Source organism: Vombatus ursinus, unplaced genomic scaffold (assembly GCF_900497805.2).
Source record: "Vombatus ursinus unplaced genomic scaffold, bare-nosed wombat genome assembly UNPS02014847.1, whole genome shotgun sequence".
NCBI lineage: Eukaryota > Metazoa > Chordata > Mammalia > Diprotodontia > Vombatidae > Vombatus > Vombatus ursinus.
The window spans coordinates 6,052,823-6,075,205 of NW_020954625.1; the positions used below are offsets into that span (position 1 = coordinate 6,052,823).

The 22,383-nt window shown below is 39.9% G+C and overlaps 1 protein-coding gene across 1 annotated transcript in view; it reads right to left on the reverse strand.

Annotated features, from left to right (window-relative positions):
• The window catches only part of TET1 (tet methylcytosine dioxygenase 1), a 166,052-nt gene that overhangs the window by 79,477 nt on the left and 64,192 nt on the right, over positions 1–22,383 (reverse strand). The window contains exons 4-6 of the mRNA XM_027840713.1: positions 15,263–17,765; positions 9,802–9,892; positions 5,985–6,078 (exon numbers count right to left, since the gene is read on the reverse strand). Of these exons, the coding sequence (XP_027696514.1) occupies positions 5,985–6,078; positions 9,802–9,892; positions 15,263–17,765 (2,688 nt within the window). The remainder of the gene's footprint in view (positions 1–5,984; positions 6,079–9,801; positions 9,893–15,262; positions 17,766–22,383) is intronic.

Sequence of the window (22,383 nt, forward strand, 5' to 3'; positions counted from 1 at the left end):
ACTCATCTGTTGACATCTGCATTCCACTTTTCCTTCCTCCAAACTGGAAGCTCCTTGAGGGCAGATCCTCTTTTGGCTAGTGACTTTGCACACTGTCCTTTTACATAGTTGGGCTATTAAATGCTTCAGGATTGAATGGAGGAACACTTTCCAGCTGGGGGCCTTTTGATGTTCTTGGCCTCTTCTAAACAGTACACCCAGCCCTTTCACCAACTCCAACAGAACAAATGAAAAAAACTCTGAATCTATGAAGGGAGATGTACATGGTTTCAATATCTCTTTGAACTGTGCTTCTTCAAAGGCTTGGGAAAGAATCAAGTAATTGGTGGCTGAGAAAGAGCTGATTAGCACAATAAACACCCATCCATATGAACAATATTTTATGGCATCAACAAAAGCAATCAGCTTGTTTCAATGCAATACAATAAATAAATATTCAAAAAAGATAAATATTCATTAAGCACCTACTAAGTGCAAGGCCCTGGAGAAGATCAAAAGATGGGATACAACATATACCCAATTTTCAAGGAGCTTACAAACTAAGGTGGGGAAAGAAGTAGAAGGAAGATAACGTGGACATACAAGGGATAGGAACAGGCTGTTTCCAGAAGAAGAAATCAAAGCGATCTATAGTCATGTGAAAAAATGTTCTAAATCCCTAATAATTAGAGAAATGCAAATTAAATAACTCTGAGGTACCACCTCACATGTATCAGATTGGCTAATATGACAGAAAAGGAAATTAACAAATGTTGTAGAAGATATGGGAAAATTGGGACACTAATGCACTGCTGATGGAGTTGTGAACTGATCCAACCATTCTGAAGAGCAATTTGGAACTACGACCAAAGGGCTATAAAACAGCATACCCAAAAAGAAAAAGACTTATAAGTACAAAAATATTTATAGCAGCTCTTTTTGTGGTGGCAAAGAATTGGAAATTGAGGGGAAGCTCATTAATTGAGGAATTGCTGAACAAGTTGTGGCATATGATTGTGATGGAATACTATTATGCTATAAGAAATGACAAGCAGGATGATTTCCGAAAAAACCTGGGAAGACATACACGAACTGATGCAAAGTGAAATGAGCAGAACAAGGAGAACGTTGTACACAGCAACAGCAATATTATACAATGATCAACTGGGAATGACTGAGTTATTCTCTGCAACACAATGATTGAAAACAATTCCAAAGGACTTATGATGAAAAATGTTATCCACCTCCAGAGAAAGAACTGATAGAGTCTGAATGCAGATCAAAGCATTTTACTTTTCATTTTCTTTATTTTTATGGGGTTTTTTTTTTGTCTGTGTCTTCTTTCACAACATAACTAATATTGAAGTATGTTTTGCGTGACTGAACATGTATAGCCTATATCAAATTGCTTAACATCTCAGGGAGGGGGGACATTAGGGAAGGAGGGAGAACATTTGGAACTCAAAAAAAATTTTTTTAATGAATGTTAAAAACTATTTCTACATGTAATTGGAAAAAAATAAACTATTATTTAAAAAAAAAAGAAAAAAGATACATGGACATAGTCTTCTAATTTAGCCTAAATCCCTCTATAATTCACAGCATTTCTAAGAAAAATGCCCTTCAGATCTTGGCATGCAAACCTGATTACATGCTGATTGCAGCAGCATCAGATTGCTTTTAGATCAGTTATTAATTTTAGCCTGAACAAAGACCACAGACCTGTTCTAAACTTATGCCAGGAGATTATGTGTGAAATTATATACGCCAAATCCCATAATTCACAACACAACCCAAAGGTAGCTGGGCAGAGATGGATTAGGGGAGCAGGGTAGTAAAATATCAAGTGAAAGGAATGGAACATAGAGGGAGGGGAGCCAGGTTATTCTTTTCTTCAAAGATCCTCAGTTGATATTTGCCAATGAAGCAGGAAATGCTTATAGGTAACTTCCATTGTAAAATGGCCAAAACAAATCCCTCCCAGTACAAAGATGAAGTGTAGATACCCCTTTTATTCAAATTTAACAGTTGGCCTGGTTGGAATCCTTGGACCAAACTCCTCAGCATGCTCTCCAGGATTCTGGACCAAAGCTTCAGAAAAAAAAGAAGGTTTAGGAGAATGGATTTTTATGAATGTTTTCAAAATATTTGAAAGCTGGCTTGTGGGAGAGAATAGATTTATTATGTGTCGTTTTAGAAGGCACAGATGCAACCACTGGCTGAGAGTTCCAGTGACACAGATTTCAAGCTGAACATAATGACACATGAAAGAGTAGGACTGTTCACCAATGGAAGGGATGTAAGGGCCCCATCACTGGAAGTGTTCCAGCAGCAGAAGCTAGATGACCATCTGTGAGAAATGTGGGAGGAAGAATTCCTGCACTGCAAAAGTCTGGACTAAATGCATTCAATACTCTTTCCAACACAAAGACCCTATAAAAATGAGCCAGGCTCACCATCTTCTTTGTATATATCATCTTTGTTCCATATTATCTCCCATTGTGGAATGTTCTCTCTTTTATTAGCAATGCCTTAGTTATACCTGTCTTTGTATCCTCAGCACTTAGTATAATGCCTAACACGTGCTAAGTGTTTAGTAAATGTTACTGACTTAAGAGTAAGCCACTATTACTTCTGTCTCTTTATTAATATCCATACTTCCAGTTCTTTCTCCTTAAAAATGATTATATATAAATATTGAACATCAACACAATCATTTATGAAGAGACAGCATGGCATAACGGCTAGGACTAGAAACAAGGAAGATCTAGGGGTCAAGACCTGTCTCTGATGAGTGCGAGCTGTGTGACCCTGGGCAAGTTACTTAACCTCTCAGTGCTCTAGGCAGTTCATAGAAGGTGCTGGCCTGCCTGGGTAGTTTCCTTCCTGAGGAGTTGCCTTTATCCAATGAAATCACAGATCCAGATCCCAGTCCTATAACCAGTTACACTTTGTATAACTAAGTAACTTAGCTATAGTTGTTATTGTTACTGTTACTAAGTTAACTAAGTATATTTAAGTAATGAATGAATTTCAATACATAAAATAAACACTTTTTAGTTAATACCTCTCAAAGCATCTGGATACTTTGTCCTTTCATGCTTGTCCATTTTTTTCCTATTTTGTAGTCGTTATTAGCATTCACTCTCCTCTTTTGGTTCTTTTTGTTTTTTTAATTTTGTATTATCTTACCAAGTTCTTTCCATGCTTTTAAAATATTTACCTCATGCCTTGTGTATCTTAATAGCATTATTGTACTCCATTATATTAACATACCACAACTTATTTAACCATTCCCCTCACTGGATATTTAGGTTGATTCCAATTTTCTGCAATAACAAATGATATTTCTATAATAATCTCTTAATAGCTCTTTCTTGTTTGTTTCAATAATATTTCCAGGGCATACGCTAAGCAATGAAATTATTGAGTCAAAGAGTATTTTTTTTAAAAATTTCTCCCGTTTGCTAAAGTTTATGCAAGAAGATTCTACTAGTTTATAATTTCACCATTCACCTTGCCATCTCCATTTCAGTCAGTCCAAAATTCTGAAACAAAAATTAAGCTCATTAGCAGAAGTTTTAGTTACATCTTCTTCTAAGGTCCTCCACCAGCTCTCCCTGTCATTGGGCACCAGAAAGATTCCATTGTCTGGTCTTTGTTCCCTTGCATGCAGGCTCTATCTATGAAAGCACCTTCTGCTTTCATTACTACGAGCCTTCTGCCCAATAAATTCCCAACTGACCCTGCCTATAGGTCCAGAAAGTATTGATAGATTAAGAGCACACTCAGGAAAGGCTGTATGATATGGAGAGAAAGGACTAGACTGGGGGTCAAAAGACTTGGATTCCAGTCTTGCCTGTCCCATGCACAAACTATGCGACCACAGGCAAGTTTCTTATCCTCTGAGGCTGCTTGCCCATCTGCGTCGAGTAGACATGCCTGCCTATCTCTACCTCACAGAACCTTCTGGAGTACCAAAAGAATAATACATTTGAAAGGACTTTTTAAGCAGGGTGACAGACATAAGCTACTTTATGAACATTGATGGCATCATTTCAAGAAAACGTGTTCCTAAATCCCTGTGATCATTCCATTCTCAGTAGTCTTACATGTTGTCACACATGCCTAGTACAACCTCTCATCTATTGTCTACCAAGTCTGTTGCAAGCATCTTCTGGAGACAGCTGTCTCACGCCTTTTTGCAGAGGTGGGAGGTCCGCAGTTGTAGAACATCACGTATACTTTCAGAATATTCCTTTTTTTCTTTTTAAAAACTAACGTTTGGGGCAGCTAGGTGGCACAGTGGATAGAGCTCTGGCCTTGGAGTCAGGAGGACATGAGTTCAAATCCGGCCTCAGACACTTGACACTTACTAGCTGTGAGACCCTGGGCAAGTCACTTAACCCCAATTGCCTTACCAAAAAGCAAAAAAATAAAAATAAAATAATAAAAACTAACCTTTGTAAAATAGTATGGCTTTCTGAGAGAGGGAAGGGAAAGGAATTCAGGGGAAATTTTAAGTGACGTAAAACAAAAAAATAACAGCCATAAAAATTAATTCTAAAAAAATTTTCTCATTTAGGAAACCTTCCCAGATTAGGCATGAAGAATGAAGACTGTCACTTCCTATTCTCTCTATAGTCCTTAGAGGTTCCCATATTATCTACCCTAATGCCATCAAACTAACCATTAAAATTTAACAAATCTAGGAAATTGAAAATGAAACAAATTGATGGGAATACTCTGCGTGTAATAAAGCCATATATGTACACAGTGTAGATGTAAAATCATGGGGGTTAAAAGCTCTCAGAAGAGAGCATCCAGGGCACCTTGAGGTTCTGCCTTGATCTCATATATAAGTGCTCAACATTTTTATCAAAACCATAAAATCACATAATACTAGCTTTAGAATTGTCACCTTAGGAGGCATTTAAACTCAAGTCCCTCATTTTGCAGAGGAGTAAACTAAGAAGTTAAATGACTTGTTGTTGTTGTTTCAGTCATAACAGACCCTTCACGACCCAATTGGGGTTTTCTTGGTGGAGAATAGAGTGCTTTGCTACTTCCTTTTCCAACGGATCCAGTAGATCTGTTTTGTTAGGCAATAAGAGGTTATTTACTCACCCAGGGTCACACAGCTAGGAAGTGTCTGAGGCTGGACTTGAACTCAGATCTTTCCAACTCCAGGCCCAGTGCTATACCCACTAAGCCACTGGCTACCTCTGAATGATTTTTAGAAGGTTGTTCCATGGCAAAGCTGGGTCTCTTGATATCCACTAGATTACTATTTCCCTCACCAGGAATCAATTTGTCCTTGTCAAAGTGTTACACCCAATCCTCAGACTTCCAGAGTTCACAGCCACATCTATAGACCCACAACTGCACAAATTAGCTCCCTATACAATATTCTTTTCAGGTGCTTATTACTTTTCACCTGTAGACTCTGTTACCCTCAAGCCATGGCTAACACAATGAGAAAACACTTGAGGCATTTCAAGCCAGTGGGCCCCCCCAGCCTCAAGGAAAGAACCCCTCTGCTAGCCAGGCCTCCTCTAACAACAACTCCGTTCTGTTTTGATGGACACTTTGATTTCAGGAGACTTATACAACACCCCTGGCCTGGCTGCTTTCTCTTCTTGAAAAGATACACTGACTCTAATCAAAGTACTACAACCACAAGAGGAAATGAAAAGAGATTTCCTCAAGTCATGACCAACAAGTAACCTTCCTCACAACAGCCCAGTGTATCCATTTTATAGATAAGGAAATGGAGGCTCAGGGAAGCAAAATCATTTGGCCCCAGTTGCATAGCTAGACACGAGCCGTCATCTCCTGCCTCCCAGAGCCCCTTCCATTTCATCTCACTGACTAGCGTTCTAATAGTCAGAAATACTTAGCTGCAAGTCCAAGTACCATTTCGAGGAAACTTCAAGGCCAAGGCCATACCAATCTATCCTCCCATCCTTCCCTCCCACCAAAGTGTAGAAATACCAACTACTTACCCACTTGGCAATTGGACACCCCTGAGAGCTTTTTCCTTCTTTGCCTGTATATACGACGACTTCAATCCTAATTGCTCTTCCTTTTTCACCATATCTGAATATTAAAAAAAATTGGAGAAGAAACCTGATGCAGTACTCTCTGAAATTCAAAGCTCAACTGAATGAGTCAAGTTTAATCAGAATTATAACTTAATGACTTGTGCACTCGGGGCAAACAGCGCAAAACATGTCCAGAGCAAAGAGGACCAAATGTGTCCCCAGTTTAGTTTGAAGTGGAGTGGGGGAAAAAGAAAGAGAGGCAGAAAAAGGCAGAAAGAGAGAGGAATGAGAGAGGGAAAGAAAGGGAAGGAGGGAGAGAGAGAAAGGGAGGAGGGAAGGAAGGAAGAGAGAGACAGAGACAGAGGGGGAGAAGGAGAGTCCATGAGGGCTCTTGACGCTGTCATGAGCGAGGGAAGAACTCACCCAGGGTGCTGTGACAGGGAGGGGAATGGAAGGACAGAAGGAGAGAAAGAAGCTGCCAAGGGATGCTTTGGTATTTTAAGGAGTTAACCAGGTGCTAAGCTCAGTTGTTTCTATATTGATGAAGGACTCAAGAGTGCTGTCTGAGCCCCTTCTAAATTTCAGAGTCTTGGGACAAGGTCCCAGTTACCAAATCTTAGTTTGGGTTAAATAACAAAAAAGTACATTTTGAGGATAAAGCAAAACTGGGAAATTGAGTAAAATTCTAGAAAACATTAAAGAAATACCCAACTGAACAAGCAGAGAATGAAGAGGTGATCACAAGGCTAATGGCATTGCTCGATCAAGAAATGGTTACACCAAATGAATCTTATCTCCTTATTTGATAGGTTTACTAGACATGAAATGCTCTAGAGTTCCTTCAACTTTTTCCACCCAAGACCCTTTTTTGGCAGTGTTAGTTGGTGTTGTGTGGCCCGAGGGCATGCACAGTGCAAAGTCTGCATGCTTTGTGTTCAGAACCCAGGCTGCAGTGAAGTTGTGGGATGCAACACTGGCAAGCACTGCCAGTAACACCTTGGATTCGTTGCACATTTAATTTTTAATTAATTTTTGGTCATTGCACATTCAGGAACCTTTTGCTGGTGCCGTACAAGGTTGTGACCCACAGTTTAAGAAGCCCTGCTCTAAAGCAGGTGTTCTTAATCTGTTTTTGTGTGTCCTGGACTTCTGCAGAGTCAGTTTAGTGAAGCTTATGGACGCCTTCACAGAATATTTTTTAAAGAATTAAAGGAAATGATAAATTTCAGCCAGAAGTTAGTAAATACGAAGACATAATTTTTCCTCCATTGAAAAGTTCACAGACCCCCTGAAATCTATCCCTAGGTCTTTTGGAGGTCTATGAACCCCAAAGTTAAGAAGCCATGGTCTAGATATATTTTACATAGTTTTAGCAAAACATCTGACGTGCTATTCTTGTGGAACACATGAAAAGATATAAAATAGATAATACAATTAGAGAGATTCAGAACTGGTCAAATGGTCAGACCCAGAAAGAAATCCTCAACAGTTAGACCTCAACTTGAAAGGAAGTGTCTACTAGTGCATTCTAGGGATTAGTGCTTGGCATGATACTAGTTAAGATAGCATGCTTATCAAATCTGCTAACATAAGGCCAGTAAGAACAGGGAACATGGTGGATGACAGAATCAGGGGCTCAAAAATATCTTGATAGGCTTTTACCCTGAAGTCTGCGAACTTTTTTTGGGGGGGGCTAAGCAATGGGGTTAAGTGACTTGCCCAGGGTCACACAGCTAGTGTTATGTGTCTGAGGTCGGATTTGAACTCAGGTCCTCCTGACTCCAGGGCTCTATGTACTGTGCCACCTAGCTGCCCCTGTGAACTTAAAAAAAAAGTTTTGATAATTGTTTTCCAGTAGAATTCATTTCTTTTGTAATCTCAATTATTTTATGTATTTAAAAAAAAACATCATTCTGAAAGGAGGCAAACAGACTGCCCAAAGGGTCCAAGACACAAAAAAAGTGAAGAACCCCTGGGCTAGAACATTGAGCCAAACACACTAAGATAGGATTTAATGGAGATTGGAGTGTAACAAAGTTCTACACTTTGGTTAAAAATCAACCTCACAGGTATGAGATAGAGTAGGCATGACTAGACAATAAGTCATCTGTAAAAGATCTGGGGATTCTAATGGCTCATTGGAAGCTCATTGAGTCAACAATGCAATATAGCAGCCAAGAAAATTAATGCAATTGCGGCTTAGTTTAAGAGAGGCAGAGTGTCCTGGGTGAGAAAAGTGATGATACCATGATATACTGCCCAGCTCAGTCAGGCCACGTCTACAAATACTAAGCTCAGTTCTGGGCACCACATTTTAGGAAGGATACTTAGAGGCTGATAACTGTCAAGAGGAGAGAGATCAGAATGCTGAAGAGTCTTGAGTTCATGTCACACATGGATCATCCCGAGGGGCATTAGAGTAGAAAAGAAAAGACTTAGGGGAGACATGATAGCTGTCTTTACATATTTGAAGAGCTGTCAGGAAGAATGAAGAGATTTATTCTGTTTAACCCTACAGGGGAGAATAAGGAATATGGGGCAAAAATGGCAAAGGAGAAAATTTGGGTCTGAGGAAAGGGAAAACATTCTAATGACTAGAGCCATGCAAAGGTGCAATGGGCTGACTCAGGAGGCTGAGGGTTTGCCCTCAAAGGAGGCCTTCAAAAGGAAGCTGGGTCACCTTCTCTGGGGTAGACTGGAGAGGGCTTTCTGCTCCAGGCAGTTTTACCACATGCTTCTGAGTTTCCTTTCAACACTGATATTCTGAGCAATTTGCAAAGATGCAAATATTTTTGTTTGCAAACTTATTTGTGGTATGATGAAGTTGGCACAACAGCCTCCCTCTTGTCCCACAACCTTCTACCCTGGAGCTAGTGGAATTTTAGGTTGGCAAAGCAAATATTCTATTCGTTGTGGGTCTCATTTTTATTCTTCCTTTATATGTTTAATCTTTATCACATTTTTAGTGATGCCACAGCTCCGGTGAAAGTAAAAGGGATGTACCTAAAGCATTGGGATTCAAAGCAAGTAACATGAGACTGAAATAAAGTCAGAGAAGGCCAATCGATTTCACTTGGTGATTCTTTTATTAGGTGGCTGTGTTTTTTCAAATTAAATTTTTAATGATGTCTTTTACACTGCCTAGTTTTCTTCCAGTATTCTACCTTTTCCTCCATATAAAGTACCATCCCATATAACAAAGAGAATTAGCTGTCTATGTTTAGAAAGAATGAACAAGACCTACAATTCTCCAGGGAGAATAAGCAATTCTGTAGGAACACCAGGGGGACATCCCTTGACAAGCATCCCTTTCTTGTGCCCTAATTAGCACATATTGACAATCATTCACCTGATCTGGCTGAACAGTTACTCTCAGAAAACATTTATCTGCATTGAATCAGACCCATAGTCCAAAGATCTAAGATTTCCCTGGTGTGGACACCTGCTCTACTATTGCAGATTATGACCCCTCCACGTTTTAATAGTTCTTTATTAGTTCTGAAGTTGAATAAACTTGATCAACCAACCTTCTGGTGATGGGCTCACCAAACTTAGCAAAGGTGGCCTGTCACCTGACTTGTATCTGAAGCACTTCCCACCTGGGGAAGACCATCCAGACCTTGGTGCTCAGTGGACAATGCTTTCAAGAACCCAGGTTCACCTCTGAACCACAAGGTCACATTGGAGTGTAATATGTGACTCTAATGTCAGCAGACTCAAAATTAAGGCTTTTTGTTTTTGTTTTTACATACAAGGAATTGATTTTTTTTTTCCTCACCTGGCCTCCATGATTTCCCTGACAGCAGCCACACTTGGTCCTGTTCCAAGATGTGTATAGTATGGCCCTTCATCTTTTTCTATAATTTGTTCTGTGGAAGGAATAATAATATTAAACTCAAAGATTAACAGAATTGTTCTTAACAGATGCAACTGGGGAAGCTATGTTTACTAAATTTGGGTTTTCTTTTTTTGAGGAGGGCAAACATTAAAGAATGTAATCAAAATATTGCAACAAAATTCTTTATAGATGTTGAAACAGGTTTCTTGATAAAGCTTTGGTGACTTCTGAGATCTTGCAGGAGTCTGCCTAAGTTACTACCAAGCTCCTGTTCTCACACTTCTTTGTGATATGAAAGTGACTCTGGGTTCTTGAAGGCAATGCCAATAGAGTGCAAGCTTTAGAAGGTCTTTAAATATATGCCTAGTGACCATGTGCGTGTCTGCAGTCCAAAGACATACCTCATCTACTGAGTGCAGAGATGCTGTTCATCAGGTTGGCTAAGATCTACCTAGGGTGAAAATCCCAAGCCTTCTACCCTGATGGAGGGTGTGTCCACACCAAAGAGATCAAGGAACCTTAAAGTACCAAGATCAATGAAAGAGGCAGCAAGATGAGATGGGGAGGACAGGAGCCTTCCTAGTCTACCCTCTCAGTATCCTATTCCTCATCAAGCCCCATTTCTTCTAGGACGCAAAAGGAGAAGCCATCATGTATGCTTTTTAATTCATTCAGTTTTTACTGTCCTCTTGATTCCATAAACTTACAAATATAGCAACTTTTAAATTCTACCTAAATGCTACCTTCATTAGTCAATTCTGAATTAACTACAGAAACGGAAGGAAGCAAGTGATACAAGCAGAAGAAACGATGAATGATCCAAAATCCTTTCTCTTACGCCCCTGGAAAGCATTATCAACGAAACCCTTGGCCACCAGAAGGCTTAGGGAACAGGCTGTCCACGAGGTCAGCTTCATGGATGATTGCTGACTTGGCCCACAAGAACCCAAGCTATTTTTCTTCTGGCCAGTGATGGAGATGCATTCCACACATCTGTGTCTTGAGCAGAGAATACGGAACATACCTCAATGTGTTTTTGATTGCCCAGGGTCATTCTTGTGGCCCCCCCTTTGTTGTTTGCTGTGTGATGATGCACAAGTCACTCTAATTCTCTCAGATACAGTTTACTCATTTCTAAAATGAGGATCTCTCAGGCCCTTCAGCTGAGCGACCTGATGTCATCAATTAAGGAAGTACAACAAAGCATTCCAGGCTCGTTGAGATCACCTCCACATAAAGTCATCCCAGACTGCTTTGGTTTTGGTGTTATATGCTTTTTTTGAGAGATTTTTTTCCCCTTGATCCCTCTCTCATCACAATCATGGCTGTTACTTCTTATTGCTGTTACTGCAGCTGTCTCTAATAGCACCCTTCTCTTATTTCAAGTTTCTAAACTGTTACAAGTTTGGAGACAGCATAGCCAAGCTTGTCAGGCCTGTTTGTCATATGTGAGTCAACAGGCCCTGTGTAAGCATGAGGGACTTAATAATGAAGTACAAGTCATCAGTTCTAAAACATGGATTTTGAGATATGTAATGTGACTGCTTAAAGGTCTTTCTTACTTTCTTCCTCTCTTTCAATTCTGTTCTAAATAGATAAGGTAGGGGCAGCTAGGTGGTGCAGTGGATAGAGCACTGGCCCTGGACTCAGGAGGACCTGAGTTCAAATCTGCCCTCAGACACTTACTAGCTGTGTGACCCTAGGCAAGTCACTTAACCCCATTGTCTAGCCAAAAAAAAAAAAATAGATGAGGTAGCCAGAGAGCTGAGTTCTAGATGGCTGATGCAGAATTAAAATGTTTGCAGTAGATTCATCTTTGTAATTATGTTTAGCTCAGACTAATAAATTAAAGTGAGATTTCACTACCTTAGCACACACAAGCTGGCAAAACAAGCAGCCTGAGTGGCACTGAAACATATCAAATGGTAGAAGGCTAGAATTTCAAAGTTCTTCTCTTTTCTGAGGATAATTCAAGAATTGACAACAATTTGTGTTTCTGTGCACATATTTCCATATTTCCTGGGTCTCTTCTACCATTACAGAAATTCCGAATAATTACTTTACTTGGTCTCACTTGAAAGTTCTGAAGTATTTCAAAGAAAGAAAGCAGATCCCATAAAATTTGAAGCAGAAATCTGTGACATTCATCAAGTCATTTCAACTCAATGGGAAATAGTTTACTTACACATAAATGGCAGAGTGGACAGAGCACTGGACCTAAAGTCAGAAAGAAACACTCCTGGGCAAGACATTTAACTAACTCTGCCTCAGTTTCCTCATCTGTAAAATGAGGATAATAGTAGCATCTACCTCCTAAGGGCTGCTGTAAGGATCAAATGAGATAACACTCACAAAGAATTCTGCAAACCTTAAATGCTATGCAAATGCTAGCTATCATTCTACATGTAAAATAAGGAGTTTGAGCTCGCTCCTCCACGCTATGGTCTTTCCAGCCATAACTCTGTGACTCAGATGAAATGCATGGCCATCACCATCTCCTCTCTGCCACTGTACTTGGGATCCACTGAAAGAGTCACACACCCTCAACGACACGGCAGTTCAAACCATGTCCCCAACTGCCCACCCAAGCCTCGTAGCTCTTCTTCACAGGTTAGCATTTCTCCCCTGAGGATGTAGACATCTAGTCTTAACCTCTACTGATGACTTACTGCTACTCCAGATGAGCTGGGCTACCTCCTGGAGCTTGTTTTAGGTGGAGGATCCCTCCCCAGACACACATCAAAGCTCTCTCACAGCTCAGGTCTGTTTCACCAAGTGCTATGGCCAAAAATATCATGACTTGGAAGTTAATCTTCTGATCATGAGACTCTCTGATCTTAGTGAAGAAAGTCCTCACATAACAGAAATGTACAAATCTAACACCAACTTTATGCTTACAGCCTTTCCAGCTTGGTAGAACTTGTCAGGGTAGGTGCTTAGCTGGCATAGCCAACGAGAGAACCCAGAGCTATCTCCATGCCAAAATGAGGCATCAGAGGAGGACTCTAATGGAGGCTCCTTATCAATATGAATAATAATGACTTATAATCAAGGCTTGCCAGGTACTTTTCACACAAATTTCTTAACAGGTGCAGTATTTTACACCCATTTTAGAGATGAAGAAAATGAGGTAAAAGTAACTTGCCTGGAGAGAGACAGAGAGAGAGGAAGAGAAAGAGAGGAGAGAGAGACAGAAAGAGACAGAGACAGAGAGACAGAGACAGAAACAGAGACAGAGAGAGACAGACAGAGAGAGAGAGACAGACAGAGAGAGGCATGAGGCTAGGAAATAAGCCCCATTATCCCAATTTTACATCCAGCATTCTTTCCACAACTCTGTGATGCCACTCCTATAAAATGAAAACACCACTAGCCTACCTCACAGAATAACTGTGCCAAATAAATCACTAATCCAATTTAAAGTATTTTGCAAATGCTTACTCACAATAAGACTTTTAACTTTTGGGGGGGGGGGGAAGAGGGCTCTTTTTCTAATTTTCTACCAGTGCAAACTATATCAGTTGTATTATGACAGATAAGACCCTGGGGACTGTGCCATGGGACCATGTTATATATAGATGAGATTTCTTTGTGATAATGAGGTCCTTCTGGTACTTGTAGTAACTGAACACCATTGGACATACATCTTTGTGTTTACCAAATTCTATGCTACTACTATGATGGAGTAGTCTCTCAGGTATTGCCTTCTTGGCTAACAAAAGGAAAAGCAGTTCTGTTCTATACTTTTGTAGGTTGTTCTCAGGATTGATAAACCATGTTGTAACATAAAGCATTATGTTACAGAGCATTAGGTCTCAGTTTAAGTGTACCACTTACAGAAACCTTGGACATATTACTTTCCCTCCCTGGGCCTCAGTTTCCACAGATGTAAAATTAGGGGGCTGACTTAGACCTTTAGTTCTAAAGCCAGTTCTCTATCCAATGATCTTTGACATTAAATAGCACTTACTTATAGGAGTCCAGATTAGAGGCAATGAATAAATTTAGTCACTCACATCACTCATGACTCATTTTACATTTTCAAATGCTTTTATCAGAGAGATCCATTCCCTCTCCCCACCCCCCCCCCCCCCCCCCCCACAGCAGGATGTCTCAGGGCTCTTCATCCCAAAATTATAGATCATCTAGATCTGTGTTGGTCTCTTAATGCTCTACCCCCCAATCCTAATAGTCTTCAGACACAGAAGGTAACAATCACTCGGTCATCAAGAATGACCAAACAGATTTCAGAGCAGAGACAAACCCTGATGTGTTTTGCTTTTTGAAGTTAAAGAAGAAACACAAAACTGAGTTTTGCTTCAGCAAAATTTAGTCTCATTGCTACATCTGGAAATTCAAAGTTGATTAAATATTTCAACTTGTTACAACATAGGGATCATAATGTGGCTAATATTTTATTCAAAGTTATATTAAAATGTTCAACCCAAGTTACATTTCATATTCCCCGAAACCCTAGAAAAAGTAGGGAGGAAATGAGCCCCTGTGAAGATAAGAATGCCTATTTATACCTGGCTGATCCACCAATGACATATCAAAGACCATTCAAAATGTAAAGCTAGCCTCTCTTTTTGGCAAACTGAACAAAAACAACAATGCCCACACATATTTCTATAGTACATTAAGGTTTACAAAACACTTCCCTCATCAGAGCCCTGTAGGACAAAGTAACCGAGGCTCAGGGAGTTTTACTGATTTGCCCAGGATCACACAGATAGTATCTGTCAAACAAAGTCAGAATTTGAACCCAGGTCTCTCCTAACTCCAAGTATAGTATTATTCCCATTATACCATATCTTTCCAACAAAAAAATGATTAAACATATTACATGCTTCTGTAGCCTTTTGAAGCTTATTTAGCTGTTAAGAAGTTGGCTTTGAGACAGGCAAAAAATAGCAGACCTAATTCCGACTTTGGCAGAGGCTTACTTGACATCAAGTTAACAGTCCTAATGGTTTTGAATACCCCTCAAAGTGTATGTATATGTATGTGTGTATATGTGCGTATGTGTATATATACACATATACATATACTCACTATATATTTATACACACATATACTGGCTATATATTTATATATATACACACACACATATGCATACATACTAATATAAATTAATGACATACCTATATTGTGCGTATACATACACATATATCAAAGTTTTTATATGTGTATGTATATATAACAGAAAAAAGATCCAACTCTGACATTTTCATAGAGAATTCTACTGAAGACCCATCAGATCTACAAATGAGCCACTGGTTATAAAAAGACTGACTTTTTATAGGGCAAAACACTAAACATATAAACGTTAAGCATCATTCAATTCTGTCATTTTACTCTAAAACCCGTATGAGAAAAGGCCTAATGAAAAGGCACTTACCAACACAGCTACAGCTTGGCAGTTCAGATGGCCCTTTTTTTGTGGGGGTATCAATCAGATTTTTGGTAGGGGTGTCTAGGAAGGTCATTGGGGATTCCAGGAAACAGCTCAGTGTGTTCTTTCCTGGGGAATTCCCCGAGTCGCCAACACTATGTGAAGTGACCACCCCTGAGCTGTTGGATGTCCCCACTGTTGTTCCACCTGGGCATGCTGGGTTTTCGTTCCTGAGAGTTTCGACGGTGCCTGGCACCGGGGGGTCACAATTGGAAGCAGGCATCATTTGCCAGCTCTGACTCCGGGGTTGCTCTTCTGCATCCTGCTGAAACTGTGTTTGGTCTTCACCAGCTGTAGCACCAGCTCTCTGGCTGTATTGATTAAGGGACTGATTGACATTCACTGATTGCTGTACCTGAGAATTGTTACCTTTTTCTGTAAACACCTGTACATTGCCACTTGGTCTTCTTAAAGGGGACTTTGTGTATAAGTGGAACAGGGAGAGAGGATCTGTAGAGGACCCACCACTCTGCTGCAAACCCGCTGGAACCACACTTCCTGTCAGAGGATCTACACCCTCCGATTTTGTGTGTTCAGTGATCTCTTCCAAACCAAACAGTTTTTCCTTCATTTTCTCCTGTGCTGACTCAGGTAAATGTCTGTGAAATTTTATCTGAGTGAGGGGAAGAAATAGTTTTTTATGTTGTGTCGATAAAGTACTTTGAGTGAGTGGCTTCGGAACTTTGGTAAATAAAGGGTTTCTCTCTATCATGGTAGCGTGAAATTCACGGGAGGAGACGTAGCCTAATCTTCGAAGTTTAGACCCCACCCATAGATCGTGAAACTTGCTGTATTGCCATGCCAGGCGCTCCCGTTCACTCTGGTCATTTTGGTGACTGCTCTTAGCTTGGGGTTTTTTCTTTAGTCTCTGTTTCCATGATGCAGATCTCCCCCTTTTGTAGGAGGATGGTTTTTGCTTTGCCAACAATGAGCCACGATTGTTCCGTACAGGGACAGGCGGTTTCTCTTGACATGAGCTTTGTTCTTGGTTGTATTTTTGCTGTACATTGTGACACTCAAGACTGGGAAATGTCTTTGCACCTTCTTTTCCCTCCAGCTTTGCATTATTGGATTCAATAATGGATGCAAGTTGGGTCAACTGGGCAGCTACATCTTCTTCTATCTGACTGTGAGGGGTATTCCTATAAGACAAATTATTTTTGGAGTCAAACTTTTTGCTAGTGCTTTCCTGTAATTGCCTGCAAAATGCCAACTTGCTACTTGTTTGTAAACCATGTGCACTCTTGGCACACCCGCCAACAGTAATTCTCCCCTGAAGAACAATTTCTTTGTTGCTGTGATTCCTGGAGGAATTTGAATTTGGTTCTGTTATAGATCCCGACTTGGTGACTCTTGAAGATGCATGTGTCTTGGATGTGCTAAGATTTGTCATTAAACTACTGTGCAATTTAGAATTATTTTGGCCATTGTATAGCACTGGCTTCCTAGGAGTTTGCTTTTCCAAGGAGGGACAGGGATGTAGGACCAGGGAATCGATTTTTAAGTTTGGATCCTGGAAATCTTTTCCTGCAGGGGATCCTACAGAACACAAAATCGCTTTACAGCTGTGAAGCAAGTTTGTTGTCACTTGAGCAGCCTCTTTATCCTTTTCCGATTTAGACAGTGAAGAGTTTTCAGAGGGAGCTTCTGATAGCTGAGTTAGGGCTTCTATGGCCACGACCTGTTCTAGAGTGAGCCTCCTGTCTCTCATCAGTGACAGGAGACAGGGCTGAACTGGAGAATCATCTTGCTTTAGCTCCCTGATGGGTTTGCATTCAGGAACTTCTCCTTGCTTGAATCCTTTATCCCATGTAACTACACGGGACGGATTTTCCTGGGCACTGATATTACTGTTCAAAAAGATGTCTGTGGGGTCTTGAGGAGAGTGACAGATAGAATCTGTCTTCTGTATCACTAAAATACTCTCTTCCCTCTTAAGGTGAGCATGGTAAATGCCAGGGACCAAAGCACCTGCTCTGTCGTCAGAGCTCGTAGTGTTACCCAAGGAGGGAATGGGGGGGCATTCTGTGTCATGATCAAGCAAATCTGGAGTTTTTTCAAACTTGACTTTTTTCAATGACACATCAGCTTCAGCTGGTGAGTAGTACACATTTTTAATGCCATTTTTAACAGTTTGTGCAAACAATTTGGGGGGCTCAATGAGGTCACTCAAAAGGTTTTTTTTCTCATTGTCTTCAGAGTTTTTCAAGTTTTCAGTCTCAGTTGCAGGACCACTGATGTCTCCTTTGACATGGATGGTCAAATGTGATTTCTTGTTCTCTGACCATTTCTCTACTTCTATACCTGTCATGTTGTCTTCTTCAGTGGTCTGTACATTTTCAAGGATGTTCTGCTTTAACTTCAACCTTTGTTTTTCACCATTACCACATTTACTGTTTTCCATGGATTCTGACCTGGGGCCATTTACTAGTTTGTTGTCTAAATGTATCTGTAAAACAACATAAAAAGTCAATGTAACACAATCTACTTTAAATGTCTGAAATAAGAAGCACAAGGCACTCAACATATTAAAAAACACATTTAAGGTCAATGCTAAGGCTGTCACTATACAAAGTACCCAGTTATAGGAAGAACAAAATGGGTATGTAAAAATTTAAGTGTATTGCTACTATTTCTCATTATAATGGTTATTTCCTGTCATACTGAACGCTTCCAAAGATCAGAATATAACCCATCCATTTCATAAATTGCTATGGCCACAGCAGTCATTGCTAGGTGGTCAGTCCTCTGATGATGACACACTTAGCCATCTTTAGACAGAGGGAGCTCATTACAAAGTCATCCCAAATCTTTGCCAACTTAGCAGAACCTGCCTGAGCTTGGGCCCTGCTGGCAATGGTTTGGAGCCACAATCACCTTCATGCAACCAGAAGCCCCCGGAGTACAGATTAAGTGGAAGATTTACTATCTTTCATTCTCTGAACAATAACTTGCACTACATGACGTTAGAACTTAACATGTGACAAAGTCTTTACTCCTGAGGGCTGGATCCAGATATAAATCAGAAAAATAAAATATAAACCCAATAGGATAAGAAACTCTGAGGATGATGAACAAGCCATTCCAAGAATACTCAGACAACAGGCAAAGATGACAAATTAACAAATTTACCAAACTTTTCTTGTTTGCCAATGGTGACACCAAAATTAGTCTGCGAATAACTGCATGTTTACAGTATTGGCTAGCCACGTACACTTTTACTGTTTTGCAATTCCACAAGAATGAGAATCTTAATCCCAGTTTCCAAATACCCACTACTACAGGTGTATTTGAGTGGAGGGCTCACACACACACACACACACACACACACACACACACAGAAATGTTAACAAATAGAATACAGGGCAAAGTGATAACAAATCATTTGATTCAACAAACCTTATTCTAGGTAAGGCCATGAGCTGAGGGCTAGGAATACAAAAATGAAAAATAACAGTCTGCCCTCAAGGAGCTTATGCTTTAATAATCTAATAAAAACCTAGATTTGTTTATTCCAGTTTCCTGGTCTCTACCAGGAGGCAAGCACTATATTTTCATCAAAACCCCTAATAGCAATAGTAGCAAGGTATGGTTGGGGAGAATAGAAGACACACCAATACAGAAGACAGAATGGCTTCCCTGATTAGAGAGTGAACGCTCCAACTTCAGCCCATGTACTTTTCCTCCCCTATTTACAGTTCAGGGTATATGTAAATAATAGACTGAATAACCATGACTTTTATGTATTTGTTTGTTTTTGAGTTTCAAATTTTTTCCTTCCCTCCAGCCCCTCTCCTACCCATTGAGAAGGCAAGCAATATATCAATTATACATGTGCAATCATACAAAACACCTCCATATTAGCCATGTTGCAAAAAGAAAAAGAAAGTGAAAAAATTATACTTCAATTTTGACCCAGAATTCGTCAGTTCTCTCTCTGGAGGTGGATAACATTTTTTTTTTTTTATCATGAACCCTTTGAAATTATCTTGGATAGGGGCAGGTAGGTGGCGAAGTGGATAGAGCACAGGCTCTGAAGTCAGGAGGACCTGAGTTCAAATCTGGCCTCAGACACATAACACTTACTAGCTGTGTGACCCTGGGCAAGTCACTTAACCCCACTGCCTAGCCAAAAAAAAAAAAAAGAAATTAAAATTATCTTGGATTATTGAATTGATTAGAGTAGCTAAGTTTTTCCACAGCTGATCATCATTACAACTGTTACTGTGTACAATGATCTCCTCCTGGTTCTGTTCACTTCACTTTGCATCAATTTATTAGGTCTTCCCAAGTTTTTCTGAAATCATCCTCCTTATTATTTCTTATAGCACAATAGTGTTACAACACAATCATATATGACAACTTGTTCAGTCATTTCCCAACTGATGGGCATCCCCTCAATTTCCAAATCTTTGTTACCACAAAAAGAGCTTCTATAAATATCCTTTTCATTTTTCTTTGATCTCTTTGGGATACAGACCCAGCAGTGGTATTGCTAGGCCAAAGGGTATGCACAGTTTTATAGCCCTTTGTGCATAGTTCCAAATTGCTTTCCAGAATGGTTGGATCAGTTCACAACTCCATCAACAATGCATTAGTGTTCCAATTTTCCCACATCTTCTCCAGCATTGTTATCATTTTCCTGTTTTGTCATGTTAGCCAATCTGATAGGTATAATGTGGTACCTCAGAGTTGTTTTAATTTGTATTTCTTTAATCAATAGTGATTTAGAGCATCCTTTCATATGACTATAGATAGCTTTGAATTATTCTTCTGAAAATTGCCTGTTGATATCCTTTGACTGTTTTTCAGTTGGGAAATAGCTTTTTTTTTTTTTTTTAATAAATTTGGCTCAATAACCATGACTTTTAAATATTTACTTCAAATAATCTTTATTTTCATTTTGAATTTACTGACTATTGCTAGAGACATGAGCAATTTTAAAGGAACCAAAAGCATATTGTCCACCTGTATTTTCAGAACTACATCACTTTTGGAAACTGAGAAAAATCTTGTACAGGAAATGTCAAGGAATAAGCTATGTGACTTTACTGGTTTCATTTCTTTATTCTGGATTTCCTAACTAGAAAATGAGATTTAAAAATGTCAAAAGTTGTATCTGTATATGTAAATTACTATAATCTAATTATATTAAAAATTGAAAATAATGGCAATTCTGTTGAGTAACATTAAGACTACTCTTATTTTTCCATTAGCAGTTAATACCACACAATAGAAAACATTCAGCTGCAATACATCCTTCAATACCCCTCTGCCTAATAGTTGTGAAGCTATGTGACATGTATGGGCAGAAATTAACCATTCCCTAGAAGACTGTTATTCATGTGTTCCCCACATGGCTCCCCACAGAGCAAGCCAGCCAGCCTAGCTAAAGGAACAGTGCCTCTGAGGGACAGATGGGAGGTAGCGTGTGCCAAGCAAGTCAAACCACTGCAACCTTGACCACTATCTCCCCTCGGACCATGAGGAAGACAGCCTAGGACCTGGAGCCCAAGAGCTTTGGGAAGAACAAACCACTGGACCTGTTTCCAGCCCAGCCCCCAAAGCCATCACTGAGGGAGAAATAATTGTGGAGAGAGAGCTCACCTTCTTCATCACCACTTGCAACAACTGATGACCAACCGTCACCAATAAGCACATAGGCATAGGAACCTTTAGAGTGACAACACCCTCTACCCAAACCACTGGTGCTACTTCCAGCCTAGCCCTTGTAGCCATCACCCAGGGAAGCAACTCTTGGGAAGAAGGGGCCGATCATCCCACCAACTTCCAATGGAGATAGTCCAGGACCTCGAACCCAAGAGCCTTGGGAACAGCAATGCTTCCAGCACAACACCTTTAGCCATCATCCTAGGAAACCAGTCCTGTGAACTTGCAGCCTGGCCACTGCTCCCACAGGTGCTATAGCCACAGCTATTACAAAATCAGCAAAGGGAAAGTTCTTTCCACCAAAATCCTTGGCACTGTTGAATAGTTCAACATCAGAAACTGATATTATTTTATCAGTGAAAATGACATTAAAGATGAGGCATTACCAGATATTTCATTCCTGTGCCCCAAGGATCATGAGACATTTCCATCTGAACTGCAGCTAGAATGTTCCCTCCTGAAGAGCAGAGACAGTCTGACTCCTATTTCTATCCTCAGAGCTTAGCACAGTGCTTGGCACAGAGTAAGTGTTTAATGCTTTATTCATTCTTTCATTCAGGTTCTTATTTCTCAACTATCAAATAAATAGGATAATGAGTTTCAATGGGGCAGGCAGCATAGCATGTGAGAAAGAGCACTAAATTTGGAGACAGAAGATTCGGGTTCAAATCCAGCTATGACACTGGCTGATCTATGTGATCTTAGGCAAGGTTTCTTCAGTTATAAAGTGAGAGAATTGAATGCGATGATGTCTAGCATCCTTTGAACTAGCAAAGTGCCTGAAACATAGTAATCATTTGTTTGTTGAATGACTGAATAAATATCATGCTGCCTCAATATGGAGAATAAATTACAACACAGTGACTTCCAAGGCATTGATGAAACTACTTCCCCAGTATTTTACACACTACTTCTTTCAAATAATATCTAAATTCCCCCTAAGGAAAAGGTTCTTAACCTTTTTTTGTACCATACACCCCTGCATCAGTCTGGTGAAGCCGGTGTACTCCTAAGAATGATGTTTTTAAATGCATATAGGACTACAGAGGAAACAAATTGTGTTGCAATGCAGTTATCAAAAATAATAATACTACTACTACTAATAACAACAACAAAAAGATCACAGACTCTAGGTTTGTACATTATAAACATTTAGGATTATCTCACAAGCACCTTTCTCTGACCTCAAAACACCTGTCAAACATTAACTGTTGCTGCTAACATGTCCAGAGAAGTCTAACACATTCCTCCTTTTATGAATAGAGTAACTGTGATCAGAGAGGTGACCAGCTGACTCTCTGGGATTAGTTGCTGTCTTCTGATAACCAGTTGTGCACTCAGGCTTAAAACAGATGGCACTGCATACTCTGGGAATAGGAAGTACTTCCTTTAAAACT